At 39.9% G+C, this 21566-nt stretch overlaps 1 protein-coding gene across 2 annotated transcripts in view; it reads right to left on the bottom strand.

Moving 5' to 3' along the window:
- Positions 1 to 113: 113 nt before the first annotated feature.
- LOC111333161 (uncharacterized) overlaps positions 114 to 21566 on the bottom strand; it is a 39012-nt gene continuing 17559 nt past the window's right edge. For both annotated transcript variants that reach the window (XM_088744840.1, XM_088744841.1), the window contains 25 exons: positions 21140 to 21254; positions 19914 to 19979; positions 19566 to 19630; positions 19061 to 19132; positions 17939 to 18030; positions 16920 to 17006; positions 16677 to 16794; positions 16465 to 16508; positions 15473 to 15532; positions 14998 to 15054; positions 14413 to 14498; positions 13786 to 13851; positions 13211 to 13279; positions 12306 to 12433; positions 8189 to 12048; positions 7361 to 7457; positions 6623 to 6690; positions 5660 to 5797; positions 5057 to 5188; positions 4757 to 4809; positions 4107 to 4214; positions 3470 to 3546; positions 3182 to 3243; positions 3009 to 3069; positions 114 to 2312 (listed from right to left, as the gene is read on the bottom strand). In XM_088744840.1, the coding sequence (XP_088600966.1) occupies positions 985 to 2312; positions 3009 to 3069; positions 3182 to 3243; positions 3470 to 3546; positions 4107 to 4214; positions 4757 to 4809; positions 5057 to 5188; positions 5660 to 5797; positions 6623 to 6690; positions 7361 to 7457; positions 8189 to 12048; positions 12306 to 12433; positions 13211 to 13279; positions 13786 to 13851; positions 14413 to 14498; positions 14998 to 15054; positions 15473 to 15532; positions 16465 to 16508; positions 16677 to 16794; positions 16920 to 17006; positions 17939 to 18030; positions 19061 to 19132; positions 19566 to 19630; positions 19914 to 19979; positions 21140 to 21254 (7109 nt within the window). In that variant the 3' untranslated portion in view covers positions 114 to 984. The remainder of the gene's footprint in view (positions 2313 to 3008; positions 3070 to 3181; positions 3244 to 3469; positions 3547 to 4106; positions 4215 to 4756; positions 4810 to 5056; positions 5189 to 5659; positions 5798 to 6622; positions 6691 to 7360; positions 7458 to 8188; positions 12049 to 12305; positions 12434 to 13210; positions 13280 to 13785; positions 13852 to 14412; positions 14499 to 14997; positions 15055 to 15472; positions 15533 to 16464; positions 16509 to 16676; positions 16795 to 16919; positions 17007 to 17938; positions 18031 to 19060; positions 19133 to 19565; positions 19631 to 19913; positions 19980 to 21139; positions 21255 to 21566) is intronic.

Here is a 21566-nt window from a genome sequence, read left to right as displayed (position 1 = left end):
TTTCCAAAGAAAACGTATACAGCACTAAAAATTACACACAGACTATTTTTCTCTCATCTTTTGTTTGATTTGCTGTTCTTTCCCTAAACAAGGTATTAAAAACCATGAACAACTTTTATAGAGGCAAAATTTTTAATATAGAAACGGATGTATGATATTCAGGCGCTCATGAAAGGCAATATTACGACAGAAACAGACAATGAACCACAACGTGTCAACGCTGTTTCCAATAACACAATTATAAGGGTTTCCTTGACCGAGACCTCCTCCGTCATTACATTGCCTGGCAACATTATTTATTGTTTCCTTGTCTGTTTCCGAGTGTTACCCATGCAATTTTTATTTTCACACTTGAAATGACTGCTGCCAAATATTATATATTTCTTTGAAACTCCGCAGTTCCAGATTGATTTTTTTTTACAGTGAAACGACCAGACAGTGCCGGTAATTGTGAAACTAACCCTGTATGCTCATGAAATTCTAAAAAAAAAAACCAAAAAACAAAAAAAACAAAAAAAAAAATCAAAACACTCTTCCCATCTTTAAATACATCATCTCGTGACCCTAACACCCTGGCGTGGCCGCGATTTTTCCCTTCATATAAAAGACAGCAATGTTTGTCCTGTTAGCACTTATCGCGGTCGCATTGAATATGACCTCATTAGCGAAATGCCGATTAAACAAATCGCCATCTTTGTGAGGAAGCATTAAATAATCGAATTGTAAAGAGTTCTTGTTAAGCCTGTTTGATTACAATAACAGACTTCATATAATTTCAAAGCTTAACTAAATCAATTATGACAAATTTGAACCTAAAATGCCAATACAGCAGTAACCCTGATGATGTACTTCTCAATCAACCACAAATTTCAGTTTAATTTGTAAGAATGATTATAAAAAATGTTGAAGGCGTGACATAAGATCGCTTACTTTCCTCTTAAATGATTATACATTCGAGAAGAAGAAATTCTATTTCATTTCATCCTAGCTTTCGTCCGTTTTCTCATTTTCACACTCTTTGTTGATATGTTGAGGACTTTCATCTTCATCGTCTGTTTTAGACCTTGACCCTTGATTCGCATCCTTTTGACTGCTTGTTGCGCTATCTTCTTTACCTTGAGCGGGTTTACTTTGACTGTTCTTTTCATGAAGTAGTTTCTCTGTATCCACGTTGTTCTCTTCCTGATAAGTATTATCTTGAGTAGTTTCTTCGCTGCCTTCATTTCGTTGCCAAGACTCGGCCACAAGTTGTTCTTCCGTGCTTTGTACGTTTCCCACCCCATCCTGTGGCGTAGAATCATTTTCATTTTGTTGGTCTTTCTGTTGAAAGGTCTCGTCGTTCAAGATAACCTTTGAATCAATTTCCTTCATTGATAGATCACTACTGCCCGCCTGTTTCGTGTTGTCGCTGGCTAGAAGATCAACATTTTGATTCCCTTTAACATCAGTTTCTTTTTCGTCTCTTTCCGTACCATCCAACATTTCTCTCTCCACAGAGTATCCTGTTTTGGTTTCCTGGACTTCCACCTCTGAACCTTTTCTGTCATTTGAAGCAGTTTCCTCTTTCACCTCCCCTAGGCCACTCTCTGCAGACTCCTCGACACCGTCCTCTGCACAAGTCTTCGTCTCACAATTGTCTTCGTTTGGAGAGGCTGCAATCGTTCCTGAGCGATCTTCATCAGCCACTGGCGATTTACTAACGTCCTGAATTTCATTAACAGTGTTGACAACATTAGAATTTGATTGAGAAGAATCTTGATCAGCATTTTGTTCCTCATTGTTGTCGATCACTGTTGAAAGATTTGTATTACCAGACAAAGCTTCTAAACTTGACGCTTTGGTATCATCAGCGTTGATGGATGCACTTGTCGATTTAGAAACTTCTTGTGGTTGATATTTTTCCTCAGATCTTTCACTCAATTCAAAGCGATCTCCATCATCCACAGAATCTTTAGAAGTGTTCATACTACCTTTGGCAGCGCTTTGTGACTCGGAATTATCGTTCACATTTGGAAAGGCCGCATCTTGACTTCCATCTTGTGCTCTAAAACTTTCACTATCGCACTTCCTGTCGTCAACCTCTCTTGGCTCAAGGCCTGGTGTACTTTTCACCCCACTTGTTTCTTCACTGTCGTCGTCAGAGCTGTCGTCGTCAGAGCTGTCCTCGTCAGAGATTTCTCCCAGAAAACTGACTTCTTCAGGTTTCCGCTGACCACCGGCATCTGGTGACGTCATGGACTGCGCAACATTAACGTCACCTAGGTTGGAGGGTGATGCGATCTTTTTTTTCTTGAATTCAATCGCAGTTTTCTCTGCAAAGAGATCACAAAATGTTAAGGGATGATAAAACACTAAAAGCGGCTAAGCGACCAGAAGAACCAGCCGTTCGATCGAACGAATTGTTGTATCTGTGGCTGGAGTTCACTGATAACTTTTTTGTTGAGGAACAACATGGTAATCAGATGCATTTTAATTCAACGTAATAAAAACACAGTATAGCGATCATGACTGCCAATCAGAATTAAGCAAAATATCAGAAAAAAGGTAAAGAAAACTTCAAGTAAACTACCTTAAGCGCGAGAAAACGCGATTATCCAAGTCAAGTCGGTTTTAGCTTTCCATCTCATTAGTAGCACGATTTTCATAAACCGACAAGAGAGGACCACATCGAGCAACCGTTAAACAGATTCCTTCTCTACCAAGAACCAATCAGGTTTTTCTGAAAGGTGCGCACTAAGCTGTGCGCTACGATAACTCATCAGGTGAAAGACATTTGTCACGGTTCCTACACCCTTCAAGTTAAAACCAAAAGGTCAAGAGAACGAGATAAATAGTAAACCAGGTTCTCAACAAAATATCGTAACCAGCTCTTTTTACCCTTCCCTCCCCCCCCCCCCCAAAAAAAAAATAGATAAATAAATAAATAAGAAAAGACGGAAACTCCCTTCGGCTAAGCAACAGATATGACAAAACTACACGGAGACATAGGACTAGAGGCTTAACCTTACCTAACTGGATAAACTGGCTTGCGTAAAACAGAATGGCTCGATAACAGAATTCATACTGCTCCTGAAAGAGATACCAGAACATTAATTACATTGGTAAAAATAAGACGACACAATTCTTGACCAGAAATTAAGGCATTTTAGGAAAAATGACGTATTGTAATTGATCACGATACCTTTTTCTGAACAGTAAACTTGCGATGTTTCCTGAAGTTTCTGACAAGTTTAGGAATATTCACTGAAAAGTAAAACAAGATCACGTTAACAAGAAAGTGGCGGGGAAGGCAATGCAATGTGATAACTTGGGTTTATTCAAGTGCCAACTTAAATCATTATTTTTAAGCGTCTTTTTAATGTTTTCGATGGGGACAACGTTCATTCATTTTTGCTGGATGGATCGAGAGAGTTGCAAAGAAGCGGTTGTTACAACTGTTGGTTGTCACTTTTAACGAGTATGGGCTTACCAATGAGTCCAGTGCCGTTCAGTTCACAGATTGCGGTGTAAAGAACAGAGAACGTTCCCGCACGGCCCACACCAGCGCTGAGAATAGGACAACACACATTTTTTACAAAGCGTTAATGAGTTTGAATGGCATGCTGAATTAACCACTTTTTAGGAAAAATTACCTTTGAACAGATGGAATTTTCAAAAATGCCATCACAAGATCCAAAATAGAGGCACTCTGAAGACTCCAAATTAGAAATAGAGGGTATATTGATTGGAAGTTTCCTATAAGATTTCTAACAAAACTCAAACATCACCATTATAAGTTCTAACTGGCTTCTTGCATACACCACTTTCATAAATGGCTGCTGGATTGATATTCTTTTGTTTAAATTCAAATTAGCCTCACTAGCCTCGCTTGAGATAATGTATTCTTTTGAATTTTGAACTGGAGAAGGAGGCCAGAAAGGCTAATTTAAATTTAAACAAAAGAATATCAATCCGGCAGCCATTTATGAAAGTGGTCAATAGCGGCTTTTTTTCCCAACATTTCATCGAAATTTGCTCAAAAACAAAATTCTCCTGTTTCTCACTGTAACAAAGAGATTGCCTTCATACCCGAAGGGCTCTTCCAAGAATATCACAACCAAGCTCACCTGCAATGCACCAAAAGCGGCCTCTCAGTGTTAGGGTCCTTCTCCTGGTATTGATTATGGACTTCCGACAAAAAGGTCAACAGATCGGATGGTGAATGAGGAACTCCGCTGAAACGAAAGGACACGTAAACGCTGAGTTACAAGAGAAAGGTCGGGTGGGGTGGTTAGTTGTTCTTAATTCGTTTACGGAGCTAGAAATTTACCAATTTTCTAACTTTATTTCAACACGAGGCGCTCTTGTCAGCGCTGATCCTTTCAGTATGCAGAACTCTTGTCACAAGTGAATCGAGTGCATGGCGAGGCTTATCAAGGAAATCTCTGCAAGTCAATTGGTTGAGTATCCAACCCATAAGTGCAAATACCTGAGATTCGATTCTAAACGGGGAAATAGGATCTTTCTCTTTGTTACAAGCTCGTGACTCGTAACTTAGTCTCACATTCGGTGATCGAACTCATTGTATTATTGATAGCAAAGGAAAATGTTGTTAATGGAAACGTCATCTGTTCGTATGATCTTCAATATATCCTAAGTAAAAACCAATCAAAATGCGTAAATTATTCAGCTACTCATCGTTAAATTTACATGAGTTGATTATTATCTCTATCATTATCCCTTTCATAATTTTTTTGGTTTTTAGCGTGTTACTTACTGATCAGGCCAACCAACAAACTGCAAATGAGACACAACCAGTAGTTCATCGCTCTAAAAGAAGAGAAAAAAAATTGATTAAAATACCACATCCACACAACACTTTACCATATATAGAACGAGAAAATGTCGGCATAACGAAAAATTTAACGAATTTTGGCCATTTTTTCACTCTTCTTTACAACAACGGGCTACAACAAGACCTGTCTACCTGAACTGTCTACCTGAACTTAAATACGACAGTCAAGTAGAAAATAGTGTCGATGTGTAAAATATACTTGGCTTTACTATAAACATTCACCTCAGCATGTTGAACGTGCATAATCCGCTCTATCCAGGCCTGGCAGTGATTTAGGCTCCTCATATGCACTCTAATCGCTCCATACACCACTGTGTGACCCTCATCTATTGGCCAGTACTGATGGCACTTCAGCTACAACACAACACACCTCATATCAACAATGTCCCTCTATACACTCGTATAATCCTCTACAAGTAAACGCAAACTGTGCCACCTCAATCAGACGCAAGCTCTTTTGATTACTGAGCTCCACTTCACTTTTCAAAGTTTTAGAAGCACGAACTCCGGCAACAAATAACCACCACGTAATCGGGTTTTGTTGGTTAGAAAACGCCATTACACAATAGCAATGCAAGCCAAGACTTCTGATAAACTTCATTCTTAAGACGTCCTCCGCCCCCCAACCATAACAACAGTTACGAATTTAACCCCTAACATCTGAAATTTCAGAATTTTTCAGTTCTCTTACCTGAAATATGGAAAAAATTTTAAGTATGATAAAAAATTTCATCCAGCCCATTTACCTGGGTTGCCTTGCTAATTCATTGACAGACCAATAAAAGCGGATCGATTTTCATTTATTTATTTATTTTAAGAACTTACCCGGTTTCCTTCCACCTCTTTTGTGAGCATGACAATAACTGGGGATTTCTGTTCCCAGACCATCAGCCAGAAGTCTCCCAAGGTGGCAGCAATAGGGCCCTGGGTTAGAATATAATCTGGAGACAGTGGCGTCACTTTCTGCAGACACAGGCAAATGCATTATGTCAGTACACAACAAAAAACAAGTATGCAAGTTTTCACTTTACAAACACCATAGCCGTCTAGTCTCTACATTAAATTTCATGTACCTTACAGAAATAAGTTTTGTTGGACGCAAAATAACTCCTTATTTATGGTTATAAAAGTGCAAAGGAAGCTTAAAAGGCAAACCTATGCTGCTTTGCAATTTTTAAGTTGAACGAGGCATGTATCGCAACTTTTTGTAGAAACTACAGTCACAAGAACTTAAATTGAGTTACTTTTGCAGGACTGGCAATTTGGTGCCAAGTTCCTTACAGTTTTCCTAATCCCCAAAATTGTTGACATCAAGCAAAACGAAATTTTGATGATAATAATAATAATAGGGTTAAAGAGGAGTTTCGGCCCAAAATTTTCGGCCTCTTTTTATATCTGGAGAGTAATAGACCACTTTCATAAATGGCTGCCGGATTAATATTCTTTTGTTTAAATGTAAATTAGCCCTACTGGCCTCGTTCTCCAGTACAAAATTCAAAAGAATACATTATCTCAAGCGAGGCCAGAAGGGCTAATTTAAATTTGAACAAAAGAATATTTATACGGCAGCCATTTATGAAAGTGGTCAATAAAGTGATGATTAAAATAAGAATACATGTGATAATATTTTATTGAGGTGGAAAAATACGAAAGGAAGAAGGATGTTGGGAATAGTGATTATCTAATCAAAAAAATAAGATTTCATATGAAGAACGTGAAAAAATTAGCGTTAATATTTCAAACTACATGAGCTGTGACGCAGCTCGAGTGTCGGCCGCTACTGTGTACCTTGATAGCATTAGCATTGATGTAGTCTCCTCCTTCCTTAGTACCCAGTGTTACTCTTGTGTGGTCCCCTGTACAATACGGGAAAAATAATACGTTCCTCGAAATAAGCAGATTAGAGGGCCAACATCGCTCCTACAGTTGACACTCTTATTCATTATCAGACGTTTAGCGAAGAGTTTATTTAACGATAATTCTGAACACTAGCCAAATGGCACGCCCCATTGGGGCCTACCCCAGATTTCACTTCATTGATCGACTGAAAACACTCACACTCCCCTTGATGAAATTTAAATCTAGAAGACAATACCCCCTCCCCCTCAGAACCTCCTTAGGTTTTCAGCTGTGAGGGTTCTCTGGCACCCAATGAAAAATCTGGATGGGAAGAGAGGGACAAAGGGAGTGAAGTGTCTTGCCTAAGAACACAATTTCATGACCATGTACTGGGAATGTGAGATTCAGTGGGAACTCATTCTAATGATAAGCGCTCTGGGCTCCGCATCGAAAAGTCTCGAGTTTCAGCTGTAAAGAGTTCAGACAAAATAACTTCCATTCATTAACACATAAGGAAAAACTTCTCCACTCAACTGATGTATTATTGACAGTCAGCTGTGCAAAAACTCTTCTCCAGTAACAGAGCAATACGACTGTTACTTCGTCACAGACAACACTTAATGCCATTTAGAACAAGAGTATAGCCCAAAAGACAGAATATCAATAAGGTATTCACTAAAAAATTACATGGTAAAATGTCTCTGTATCTGTTCTTCGATGCATTCAGTGTGGCTGCTTGAGTTGAAAGCATAGCAGAGTCGGTTTCCTGCATCTTTTCCAATACCTATAACAAGTCAATGATGATAAATATTAAACGCAGCTTTCACTTAACTCACCAAAGCTATTTCGATTTTACGTGATAGACAGAAAATTCATGCAGATTAATTCTAAAATTGTTCGGGTTACGATGCAATTGATTATTTTAAGGATAAATTCAAAAATGACCCTTAATCTTCACTGAACGATCATTCAGATGTAGTCAAATGGTTACCCCTCCACCCCTCTTCTAAGACCACCACTTGTATTCTCAGAACGAAGTTCAGAGTCAATCAGATTCCCACCGCCCCCCCCCCCCCCACTTCCCACAGGCGCATTGATACTTAGTGATATCAAGAATAGAAAGGAAGAAAATAGGAAAAGAGGGTGAGAAAGAGCAAACAGAGAAAACCTACACGTTCGTATATAGGGCAAAATATGCGTGAAAGCGCACGCGACAATCTCGAAAGGTACTGTGGGTAGTTTTAAGATCCCCGTTCCTTGACTCTGTATTTCGGGAAATCTGAGGCATCGCGGGTTTGATGAATTTATTTCTTCAGTCGACTTATTTCAACTAATCGATTACCCAGATTACCTTCGAGATTAGCGCGTACACCTGTCTTTTTTGCCGACAATATTTCTCGTAACAGCTGTAAAACATACGCCTATTTTTTTGCTGTTGTCAATGATACAAGTGTTATTGATAACTGCTTCATAATAAAATCAATTATAAAGTCGTTGTTTTTTACTCGCACCAACCTTCCACTCATGAGTGAATCCATTGTAAGGCGCATTTTCCCGTCTCTGTTCCAAGTTGACCACAAGAGCTTCAAACGTTTCCACTGTGCGACACAGCTTCTGAAGATACTCTTCGTCACTCAGACACTCGTTGTTCTCGTCCTGACCAATGGTGGTGCTGGATTGCTGTGTCTGGTAATAATGGCCACACTGCCGGTGCAAAGATGGCTTGTTTGGGTCAACAGCTGGCTTTGCATCACGCTGCTTGGCAGGCAGCTGACATGTTTCAGGCATTTTGCCTGGTTCATATAAGTATTGCTGCTTTGGAGGAAGAGGAGGAAAAGAATTTTTTTGAAGATCTTTAATCTTCTGAATCTGTTCTTCGACTTCTCGTAGTCTTTCTTTCTCTTTGTCTCTCTCTGTAGAAGTTTCTGTTTCCTGACGGTTTCCATCTGTTTTCTTCTCCTTTAAAGAGGAAGAATCAATCAGAGTTTCATCTTCCGATTTCTTTTCGGAGCTATCAAGAGATGCACCCTTCAAGTTATTCAGTTTTCCATGACCCGCACTTTCCGTTACTTTGTCTTGTTCAGTAACTGTTGAAGAGTCTACGGAACTCATATCTTCTCCATTTCTAGCAGAGTCACGATCATTAATTGACTTTTTTACTGAGTGTTCTTGTGGATCAGAGTCTATATCACGAATTGGCTTGGAGCCCACAACGTCCCCCTCATCGTGTTTGCCTTTCTCAGAAATTTTACTTATTTGAGTCTTAGCCAAATCATTAAATAACTGATCCATGTCAAGTTTGCCATTAACCTGAGTTGAAAGGCCACTGCTCCAAGACGAACTAAAACCGGTAGAGTTTTGAGATGATGGAGAATGGAGGTCTTTTTCTACCACCTCTCTGTCCTGTTTGGAAAGGGATATGCCCTCAAGGTCTTCCTGTATATGCTCCTTATAGTGCTCTTTGTCATGGCTATCATGGCTGTCATGATCCCCTCTGTCCTTCAACTTCTGCTCCATCTCAGTCAACTTAGACTGTTGCTGTAGTATCTGTTGAAACAGCTGCGCAATGTGACCTTGATCTGAGTCATGCTGCTGCTGTTGCTGCTGATGCCGAAGCAACTCTTGTTGTTGTAAGATAAGCTGTTGCTGCTGAAGGAGCATCTGTGTCTGGAGCTGTTGCATCTGTTGCTGTTGACTTAACTGAGCTTGAGCTACAGAAACTGAATAACTGTTAGCATATGCAGACGATGGCATACTTGTTGGGCTCGGTCTTACCCCTTGCACTAAAGGGGATGAAGGAGCTGATCCCTGACTGAAACTGTATGGTTGGCTACCTTCTGATGCAGGTAAAACAGGCTTACCGGGACTTCCACCATAAGGTGGGTAGGAAGAAGATGACGGGGAACGTCTGATGTTCTGTCCAGGATATTGACTTTGTTTCCCATAATCAGATGAAGTCTGTCTACCCATACCTGGCGGATAAACTGCCTGTTCTTTACGAAGCTGCTCCTGTGGTGGTAGCTGGGAAACAGGAGATGGTGACCATCCTTGTGACGGATAGTTAGACTGTGGTTGCTGAACGCCTTGGCCTCGCATTCCTCCAAATCCTTGTTGCTGCCCTTTCGAGTCTTGATGCGACAATGGCTGCCTACTCACTGGCGCCCCAGTTGATGGCAAAGGTTGTGAAGTTTGAGGATAAGCCCAGTTTGAGGAAGAAGCAGAGGGGTTATGTGGCGGCAAATTACCTCCAGGACGCTGCATAACAGAGTGTTGGGATGGAAAGGCATCCTTAGGTGGTTGAGGTGAGGGTTGACCAACCTGTGGACCCTTTTTATCTATCTGGTAAGGATTGTCTTGTTGAGAAGACACACCACTCGGCTGCAAGGCCTGTTGACCAGGACTGTATCCTGTATACGTTTGACGAGCAGATAAACCTGGCCTGGACGGCTGTGGAGGGATATCAGAGATTGGCTGCTGCCTTGATACCACCGAAATCTGGCCAATTTGCGATGGAACTACAGGAATAACTTCTGGTTTCACAACATTCTGTGGTTGAGGTGTCTTCTGAGGAAACTGTTGGCCCTGCACTGGTTGCTGAGACTGAGGCTGCAAGGGTTGCTGGTAACCTTGAGGAGGCTGAATTGGTGAATGAAATTGTTGCTGCTTCGACATTTGTGGAGAGTCTGGCTGACGAGTTGGCTGGAACTTCTGTGGATGTTGAGCAAATTCTCTTGATAGTGGAGTTTGCTGGTGTGGAAACTGTTGTTGAAACTGCAGTGGTTCTTGAAAAAGTAGATTAGAGTGTTGAAATTGATGAGGTGGCTGGGATTGTTGTTGCTGCTGTGATTGCTGCTGAAACTGTAAAGGGTTTTGAGGAGTCAACAACGGTTGAGTTTGCTGCTGAGGCTGCAAAGGTTGTTGAACTTGTGCCATTTTCTGCGGTTGAAGGGGTTCCTTGAGTTGAGGTTGACTTGATGTGGGTAGCTGTTGTTGGGTATGCGGTTGTTGCTGCTGTCTTGGATAGAGCGGCTGTAGTGGTTGGAACTTTTGTTGGGGTGTCAGTGGTTGTTGAGGCTGCAAAGGGTGCTGAAGCACCTGTGGGTGCTGAGAGCTTAGGGGCTGTCTTGTTTGTTGCTGATGCTGGGGTCGTTGAGGCTGCAGAGAAGGCTGAGCCTGCTGAGGATGCAAAGGTGGTGGAGGACGAAGAGGTTGTTGCGATAATCTGGGAAACTGAAACGGCTGACTTATCCAGCTTCGTGGAGGCTGTGGACTTGCACCAGGTAGCACAGGTTGTGAAATTGAACTGGATTGAATTGGTGGCTGGTACCTCTGAGGTGGCCCAGCCTGACTTGTATGCTGGTGCTGTGATGTTGGATGGGGTCCTTTGGGAGCCTGAAACTGCTGTTGGGAAGGAAATGTTTGTGGTGGATGCCTATCACTTTGCTGCTGAGCTATTCCAGGAAGCTGCCCCTGTGACAAGTTTTGATTACCTTGAATTGGTGGCTGATGTGTCCTGTCCAACTGTTGAAACCCTTGGATGAGTTTCGCTTGATCATACGATGGTAATCCTTGAGGACCCCCAGGACCGTGTACCTGCCCAACTGCAAAGTGTGGAGGAGGCTGCTGAACTGTTGGTTTCTGGCTGCCAGGGTTTTGACCAGGGGATTGTGGACCAGAAGCGTGTTGAGCAGCAGAGGGATATTGATTAGGGGGTTGCTTATTTGGGGATTGCTGACCAGGAAGTTGTTGACCATGAGGTACTTGGTAGGGTTCCCCTGGATGGCCAGGCAAAAATCCAGGTTGACTCCCAGGCTGAATAGAGGGTCCTACAGGTACAGGATATGACATTCTTGGTGTGGAATGGATCAAGTGCTCAGCTGGTGTTGGTGCCCTGGGGCCCATCTGAGAAAAGGGAACTGTAGAGTGCGGCTGTACAGCTGTATTAGCCGGAGGTCTAGAAATTTGTGAAGGAAGTGTTTGAGGAACCCTATGTTCTGGTAAAACTTGCTGAGGTCCAGAGCCTGGTACAGTCTGTGGAAGGACACTGGGAGTCGGTACCCTAAGGTCACCTGTTGGGAAAGGAGCCCTGCCTGGAAATCTTGGTGAGCCAGAGGGGTTAAACCTCCCCTCAGCTGGGTGTGGAGGAGGACCTCGAGGAAATGAGTTTGGTGGAAACGTCCCACCAGGAATCCTTGGATGTAAAAGGATTCCCTCTGGTGTAAGGTGGGGAACTCCAGGTCTCATCGCAGAATTTGGTATCATTGGTCCTCCTGGGTAATGACTAACTGAAGGAACAGGAACTGATGACGTTGGAGGATGAACAAGGTGGTCCGGTTTGACTGCTGAAGGACGAACAGGTGGTGGCTTGGCTCTTTCTGCAAACATGATACCAGTATAAAAAGCATCAGAAACTAAACAACTAGCAAACATACTTCCATACCCACATCATCAAAAAGTGGAGATATAGAAACTTAGCGACTTAATTGCCCACAGCTGGAGCCAATAAAGCATTAATAAAACACACCCCTCAACATACGTTTAGGAAATCATGGTCCTAAAACAAAACTATTAAAACAAATCTTCTTAAAAGAGAAATACGACTGCAAGGCTAAAAAATTAATATGGTAATCACCTTTAGCCTTTTTCTCTTTCTCTTCAATCTTTGCCATGTCCTTCTTTCGATTTTCATAAAATTCCTTGAGCTTCTCTTCTAGTTTTAAGACATTCTTCTCCAGTCCCTGGTAGAATCGCAAACCACGGCTTATAGAAGAAAGAAAAAACACAAAATTTCGCATTAACATTCAAGTTAGGTACCCAAGCTTAGATGCAACCAAAAGAGAGAATCTTAATTTCTGCCATATCTATGAATGAAACATCGGAAAAAAGAGAGTGCCAATAAACCAAATATCGGCTGCGTTCCATATCTCAAGAATTTAGGACTGGCTGGCAGCTTTATCAAACACATCCTTAATTTATTTACCCAGTTTCAAACGAACTGACCCAAAAATACACTATAAATACAACCAGAGCATATTATACAGGAGGGTAAAACTAACTTATAGGCTAGAAGGTCTATAATGCTGGAGCTGATATTGGTTTCAGTAGCAAGAATTACTTCCCATGGATGGAATTCTAGGCCATCGCAGGTTTCAGATCATAATTGCGCCTAAATAATAACAATCTTTTATTAGGAAGTTCCATCATAATAGTGGTTTACATAGAGGTCCTACATAAAGGCCCTTTGTCCTTTATATATAGTTAGGTTCATTACCAGACACAGGGTCGGAAGCTATTGGTTGTAATTTTACAGTTTTCATAGTTTAGTTTCCAATTTTGCTGTTCACTTTACAGCCGATGCTTTTTCAGTTTATTTTGTCACTTTCTCCTTCAAGAACACATCACCGTGACAAGGTCCAGGGTCAAAACAGGACCTTTCAATCTAGAGTCCTCTGCACAAGCTACTTAGCCAACATATTTCTCACACAATCTAAATAACCACTGTACGGGGCTGCAAAAATTACAAGGGAAAGCGTTTACCTGAGCTTCTCTTTGAGTTCCAAAAATGTATCATGTGACAAAATAATTGACTGTATTGCATCATCCCGCCTACAAAGAAATAGGTATTCTTCCTTGGGTCACAAATACATTAATTTTTTTCTTAATAAAAAAAAAAACCTTTAAGGTGTATCTCTCCGTAACTGCTCTCAGTACTGAGTTTGGAATTGAATTTCAAAGTGACATCAACAACAAATGTTTTAATAAAAACGACTACCTCGGGTATGGCAATTTATTTGTTACAGCATTTTGAAGAGATAAGTCTCCATCCACCAAGTTCATATTGAGAGAAACATGTTTCTTCACAATGATTGATTCTAAATGCTTGAAGAAATGATACCCAGTTGTTAACCAAACTTGTGGGGAGTTCTCTAGTTGCCAGAGGTTTCCTTATCATTTATCACCAGGCAATCAAGGAAAGGCGAGTCACAAGCCACTAAAACCAAAAGTTATTATTACACTGAAGGTGGTGCAAATCTTAATAGTACAGAGCCTTTCCCAAAATGAAACGTCGAGAACAACTACAAAGAGAAGTAGAGAGGTAAAGCCAGTGTTACCTTTGTGCTGTTTCTTTCACAGCTTGTCTTGTTGGTGCGTACTTCGCATTAGCTTCAGTGAGTGCCCTGAAGGATAACCAAAAGGCATCAGAGAGAGCAGGTACCTCACAATACTTAGAACCTTAAATTCTATACAGTGACGATGTAAATGAACATGGTAAATTTGAGCCTAGAGATTTGAATGAGGGATGATGATATTCCATGAATGACACAGGTATATCCAGCCTAGGCCATTTAACTAGCCCACCACGAGTCTCCTATAGCTCAGTGGTAGAGCATCCAAAGTGCTAACGGGAAGGTTGTATGTTCAACTCCTGTTGGGAGCACTCAGAGTTCCTTTCTTCAAGTATTCATGTGACATTGGTTGAATGAAATCGCCTCTCAACTCATTCTATTTCCAACACAATGCTTTCAGAATTGTTGATCCTTGCTGTATGCAGAACTCTTGTCACTGGTGTATGGCCTACCTTACAGGAGCTCTCTGCAGCTCAGTTGCTGGAGCATTCAATTCAAATCTGATAATAGTTGGGATACTAATCCCCATGTGTCTCTTAAATGTTTGATCGTGATGAGCCGATTGTAACTTCACTAATCCAAGAAAAAAATGCTAAAACATTGGCGGCTCACTTTAAAATTTTTGGCTGAGCATCCAGATTGGCTTGTATCAGTCCACACGTGCTATCGTGCTTCTTCAACTGCTCTTCAAAGAAAGCCTAAAAGATGTAATCAGAAACATTTTCACAAACATGTCCACAAAGTACTGATTTGATTGAGCTTACATTAAAAGTGTTATGTCACTTGCCTAAATTCTACATACACGTGCTTTAATTTGTTTTTCAGAAAAGTTTTACTCAAACAGAAGCAAGTTACGTTCCCCGAGGCCTACCTAAACAAAATTATGCAAAATATTATCAAATAGAATTGCACTTAAGGAGAGCTACAAAGAGTCAAATTGAAAAAGAAAATCCAAGTTTGAAGTAGTTTGAATTATTTTGTTCCTCACTCTTACTAAGACAAAGAGCTCTCACAATGCCCCTCCAGTCCAAAAGAGGCAGGGCAGAAACTAGACCAAAATGCCTTGGGCTACCTAGTTTGAAAGACAACAACCCCATTTTGTATTAACCATGATATCTACTGAAAACCATAACTGAACTAAGTCCTTACTACCGAGAGCTTGTGTTAAAATCAACTATGTAATGATTAATGCGTTACCATCTTGTTTCCATCTTCCCTTGTGACGAGAAGTTGTGTAATGTCATCATCAGCTAACTAAAAGAAACACATTTAACATTAATACAGTATAACTATTAAACAGTTTCACTTTAATCAGAGTACATGAAACATATAATTCAAGAAATTACTTGTTAAATGGATTTTTGGGTCGGTATAATTATATTATATGGTCCAGCTCGCTAAAAAGGCCTAAGCTTGTTTCAGGCTTAGATGATTATCCAAAGAGCAAGCAACAAATATCAGTTGTACTGGACAGGGGAACATTGGACCCCCACAGTTGTTTGCACACCTGCTCTTTCACAGAGACCAAGAACAAGCCACAGGTAAACAGGTTCTCTGTGGCTCAGCGGTATAGCATCAGTCTCAAAATCAAAAGGTCTGAAGATAGTGAGATAACTATTTATTTGTAGAACATTCATGAAAACTTTGCAACATTTATAAACAGTAGTTGTACCTCTTTTCGTAACTCTGCCTCAAGCTGCTTTCTTTGAGACTTCATTTGGTCCACCTTAGACTGGAATTATTTGAAGTAAAGAAAGTGAAATGCAACTGTCAGTGCCAAGTGCTGTATCACTCAAATCAGTGCATAAAGTACATTAAATGAAACATGTTTCTTAGCGAAACAAATAGGACCAATCAAACATGACTGGAACTCAACTAGTATGCTTTAGTAAAATGCTAAGATAAATCAACTTCATAGGTGAGGTTTTACATGTCTAGTATAAATGTTTCAGTTTAGAATTACATCCAGGTTACCCTGCTTTTGAATTATACCAGACCCTGCTAAGTTGAACTGCCAGAGAAACAGAAAAGAGCTCGAGATACCACAGAGCTCATGAAACTAAATTACCATCAGGATGATATTCACTCAATTAAATGCTGCCTTTCACTAAATGCCATACCAAATGAAGGGAATGGGGAGGTTATTTGAGACTCAATAGAAAATAATCTACACCATCCTTTGAAATCATATCATAATCATGATTCACTGTGATTTTTGTCAGTGATTAAGACAGATGATTTTAAGATTACCACAACCCTCCTACAAAAACACTTGAAACAGAAAAAAACTCTTAGTTTGTGTCAGATAGAAAAACTCAATCTAGCAGCGAAGTTTGAATTACAGGCTGGGTTTATCAGTGTTATTTTGGTCCTCTGTTCTCTAAAAAGATAGACCCTATAAAACACCTAATGTCTCAAAATAGATGTACAAAAACAGTGCTTTCAACAAGACCTGGCACCCGCCGGAGCTCCGGTGGCTATTCTGTTGCGAGTCGCCGGGTATATTTCACTGCGCTCAAGTCACAGTCGCCACGCTAAGTCGCAATCAAGTCGCTCTCCGGCAGGTGTTGTACTGAGGTAGCCACCTATTTCAAATCTTATTGAAAGCACTGCAAAAAAAGACAACGCACCCTATATTTCAAGTTTAAAAAGAGCATGACTTACAATAAGATCTCTGAGACGCTGAACGGCTCCATCATCAATTGGAGCTGAAGAAAACAAGACAAAAAAAAATCTTAGCAAGGCTACATACACCAAGCTTTCCCATTTGTGTCTTGACATCCGGCATAATTTTGTATTATATCACAGGGAAAATCAAAAAGCAGCTCAGTTTTTATTACATAATAAATGTAGGACAGGACTCCTGGTGCACTTACTATCTATGATGTTGAGAGACGGTAAAGCTGCTATCAGTCCTTCTGAGGGCCCAGACAGCAAATCTAAGTTGTGTTTGTGCTCATTAAAGACCTTCATCAGCTCAGAGTTTGTCTGCATCTATAACATAGCACAAAGTTTAATAGAAAGGCAAAAATATGCTGAATGATTATAGGTTATTTATAGATGCAGATTGGATAGTATGGATACACATAGTTACATAACATTATTTGAAACAAACTTACTGCCTTCTTGTGTGATTTTTGGCATTGTTCAAGATCTTTCTCAAAATCCTCTCTCTCTGGTGGAGGAGTCATGGGACCAACAAGCTCCTGTGAATGAAGGAATTCTTTTAAACTTATATTTTCATGGAAAATGGGTTGCACCAGTGACTAACAGCTGAATAAATAAAAGGCAGTCCATGACTGCATGTTCCAACAGTTTTTGCAGAGTATTGCTGCAGTAACAAAGCAATGTGGTTAATGACCAGCTCTTGTTGATGCCAAAATTGTGACAAAAGGAGGACTTAGTTTGAACAGAGTTTGTACACTGGTCAATTGACAGGCCAAGGACAGTGCAAGAAATTAACAGAATAAGTACACAAGGTTCAAGCCCTGGCCACATCTATTTGTTTTTTTCTTTCTTTTTCTTTCCTTTGCTTTTCTTTTCTCTTTCTTTTTATTTTTTTTCACTCAGTTTATATTCTTCTTAAAAGGATATGTTAGATTTGTTCAGAGTAAAATGCACATGTGAGAACCATTGATGACATAGCTCTTACGTTAAAATCAATACCAAGTCAGAATGCAGAGGTGAAACCCTCAAAAACCAAGAATGAAGGCGAAGAAACCTGATTCCCTCAATGATACTTAAGAGTTGGAGCTGAACCAGATTACCAAGGCTAGTGATTAGTGAAGGTGTCAAATGATAGTCTTTCATTTTGAAAACCATGAGGGGTTTCAAGGTTTACAGAATTACACGACACCATAAAATAGTGCCCACCCCCTTCCCAAGAGGGAAGCCACAGTAGGCACAAAAAGTGACACGTCTATTGACAGTGGTGTTAGGACGATTTTCATCATCTGAGAAGGCAGAGTTGCTCTGTCTATTTCATTGATAATCATGTTAATATTGTGAAGGAGTCATTGGTAAGGTGCTGTCTGTTGTACACATATGTTGAGAGGTGTCAGCCTTAAGTGAGTGAAACAACTTTCCAAGTCACTGAGAATACTACTATCATATAGTGTCAAGTAAAAATTATACAAACCATTAATTCCTTCTCTTTTTGCATGTCTTCTTCTAACATTTTCACAAGAGAAGTTAACAGATCTTCCACTTTAGAACCAATCTTTGTCAGTTCTATAATTTAAAAGTCACCATTCACACAATCCATGTAGTTATTCATTTACATGACAAGCTGAATGTTACAAGCATTTTCATTGTAAGTTTCTTACTTGTGATCTATTGGAGGACAGAGACAAAGTTGATGTCCCCATTAGAAACAGTTTGCTTGTTCCTTGCACCTCAAGTGCCTCTTTTTTGTTCTTCTCTCATTTCGACATCATCTGTGATCTTAACTGAACAGTTCCACAGCAACATGGAATCTATTTACTTACTAAATTATTTGTCATAGTTCAACTGACATGGTTTGGTTCTGGTCCAATATATCAACAACTCCATCTTCTTTAGGAGTGAAGTTGATGCAAATTAATTTTTTTAAAAAAATTGTTCTCAGAAAATGGTGACCTGAAATGTGTAATATAAAGGGTAACCACGCTCATTTAGGAGATATGACGTGTACAAAGTTTCGAGTGCTCAATTAATACTTTTTTACTTGAGTTGAAATAGAAGTAGAAGTAGACATCATATTTATACAGGATAGCCCCTTCAGTGTAGTAAACACTGGTATCAACGGGGGTCCTGTTATCCACCCATCCCACCCCAGGGGAGGACATCCATCACACAGTCATCTCGTGTGTGGGAAATTAACGTCTCCTGCCCCTAACCCTGCAGGAGACAGGACCTCCATTTATTCGTCCCTATCCGAGAAGACTAGAATATCTAACCATTTCTTGATGTTATAGAAAGGTAGCATATTCTTCTCAATTATTTTAAGACCCTGAGTGTTTGTCTAGCCCGGGCTCAAACCCTTGACCTCCCGCACAACAGTCCAGCGCTCTATCCATTGAGCTAACCGGGAGGTGGTTAGCTCAATGGATAGAGCTCAAATAAGAACAATTTGTTTTTGCTCCAGTACTTAATACTTTAAAACATACTTCTGTAACATGGCAGATCGATTGAAATTTTATTTGAGAAGAATATAAATGTTGAATTTAGTTATGGGTCTGCTGTAACATCAGTATTAAAGCAATTTTTGATGCACTGTTACCTTCTACGTTATTTTCAACTTCTTTTAAATTTCCATCTGTCTTCAAAGAGTCACTTTTCTGTTTCACAGCAGCTGTACAAGAAACAAAGTTTGGTTAAACAAGGGAAATAAATTCAGTCCAACCACAACAAACAAAAATAACCTCACAAGTTAAGCAGACCCCTCTCAACAGCAGTAAATCTCAAAGATATAGGCACAGGTGGAAGGTTGCAACTGCATTAAGACTCAATCAACTGCTACTATCCACCTTCTTTGAAAGTAGTAGTTGTTTTTCCCCACCCCACTCCACCTTACCTTATCCTTACATCATTCTCCAATAAAGCTGACAGGTGCTTAAAAATTGGGGTTCATGGGTGTGTGATAGAGATTTACCATTCATAAGGGAAGTATTATCTCTGGGGTATGGATGAACTCAATAGAATGTCCCAGGAACCCACCTTCCTATCACAATTATCTAATTATACTAAATACTTAATAATTGACACCAAGTTAGGTCAATGCTAACCTGGCAGAGTGTCATATCCTTCAGGTTCCAGTAGATCATCAATGTGAAGGTCAGCCAAGGATTTACTAAATATAAAAAGAGAATGGAGAAAAGAAAAACAAGTTTATTCACTTTTCACTAGACAGCATCACTACCACTTTTCACCTTCCATAAATGCTCTCAGCAATTTTACTAGGACTGTAAGCCTAACTCTCTATGCTTTAACTATTGCTCTTTCATTCATGATTGCATCTTTGTGAGCACTGACCACACCAACCTCTATGTCGTATACCGTACATTTACTAAGGGGATAAATACCAGATGTGCTATGAGTTCTTTCATAAAAATTGCCATTCAGTTTATCTTTACCTCAGCGAATGATTTTTCTGGTCAATAGAACTGGCATATCTTCTAAGTAATTTTGCTTTCTCCTCACTGCAAGAACAACAAAGTTTTCTTGAACTTAATGATTTCTGTACAAAATTTTATCTGAATTGTAACAATTATTATCATTATGACTCTAAAACCACACATAGACTGCTTGGATCTATGGACTATGGGTGTATATCGGTCCTCCTTGTTTCCAGCCACTTACACATCAACCTTAATGCTTTAACATCAGTATGCATATTCTCCATGCTGTTCACAACACATCTCCTACCCTGCTGACAAGGAGAATGTGCCTAACAAACAAGAGCTGCTTTAGTTGGTGATCAGTTTCTTTATTCTTGTTCCTCAAACTGTTTTATCTTTAGGAGTGACTAGCGACCCATCTCACCTTACAATATCACCCTTGAATCAAACATTAAAGGTCATGAGAAGAAAAGAAAGGAAATGATTACAAAATCAAAATCAAGATTGAAGCTCTTTCAAGATTGTTAGACAAAGTTTTCTTGTCAGGACTACAGGAAATGTAAAGGGAGTAGTATGAACAACTGGTATATATCAACAAAGTTGAAATGGTAAATTGGCCTCTGTTACGGTTATAAAAGCTGATGTTTTGAGCGTTAGCCCGTTCGTTGATACCTGTGGGATTTAGACTGCCACTAATTTCATTCCACTAATTTATTCATGTTTTTCTCGTTGCCATGTTCCCACCAATCACGTAGCTCCATTTTCTGCCTTTAAAACCACACACAATTCCTCTATTCGCTTCGAAGGGCTAATGCTCGAAACGTCAGCTTTTATTACCGTAATGATGGCCAATTTACCATTTCAACTTTGTTGATATATTCAAATTATTTTGTTACCCCCACCGACGTAGCCCCAAACAGTTTCTTTTATTAGAAACTATCAGCCTATGAACAACTTGTAGACTGAAATTGGGGTGTAAAGGTCTAATAACCTGTTTTGCTCCTGGACGTAGCTTCTCAGAGTGTGTTATAATGGTCCTAAGCCTAAGCCATATCATAAAGAGAAATTGTGTAGCTTGAACTTTCTGGGAATCAAAAATGGTTCAAGGTGACGTGACAATGGTTTAAAAATGGTAAATTTACAATTTAAAGTAGACTTAAAGTACGCTTTTCCGATGAACCCTTTTGGAGGAGGTAACAAATGGCTCATTTACATAACATGACTTTGATGCAGTCTCTGACCTGTACAATGAGGAGTCTGTGTGTGCCTCCATCGGAATGAGTCTTTGGAAAATGTCCGGACCAGATACACTGGAGTCGCATGGCTGGAATGGAATGGGTTTCACAAGAGGTGCAGCTGTGAATCAAATCAAGTCAGATTTCATCATCAATCAAATACTTTTTCCAAAGAAAAAGACAATTTTCAGCTTTTCAGAAGTATGCCACAATTGTACCATCAATACTGACAAGCTACTGGTTTCTTTTCTTTTTCCTGAATTGTAGTAGTTCAAGAAAATGTTGAGGTTAATTCAAACACCGCAATGAAAATGTCCTAGAGAGACCAATATCCTAAACTTTTGACGAGAGAAACTCATATTGCCAGCAGTTTTATTTTCATGCAGAAAGACAAACTTGTAAACCTATCTTGACTATTTGCTACCCAGTCAAA

This window comes from Stylophora pistillata, chromosome 14 (genome assembly GCF_964205215.1).
Source record: "Stylophora pistillata chromosome 14, jaStyPist1.2, whole genome shotgun sequence".
In the NCBI taxonomy this organism is placed as follows: Eukaryota; Metazoa; Cnidaria; class Anthozoa; order Scleractinia; family Pocilloporidae; genus Stylophora; species Stylophora pistillata.
This window is presented reverse-complemented; position numbering and strand designations above follow the sequence as displayed.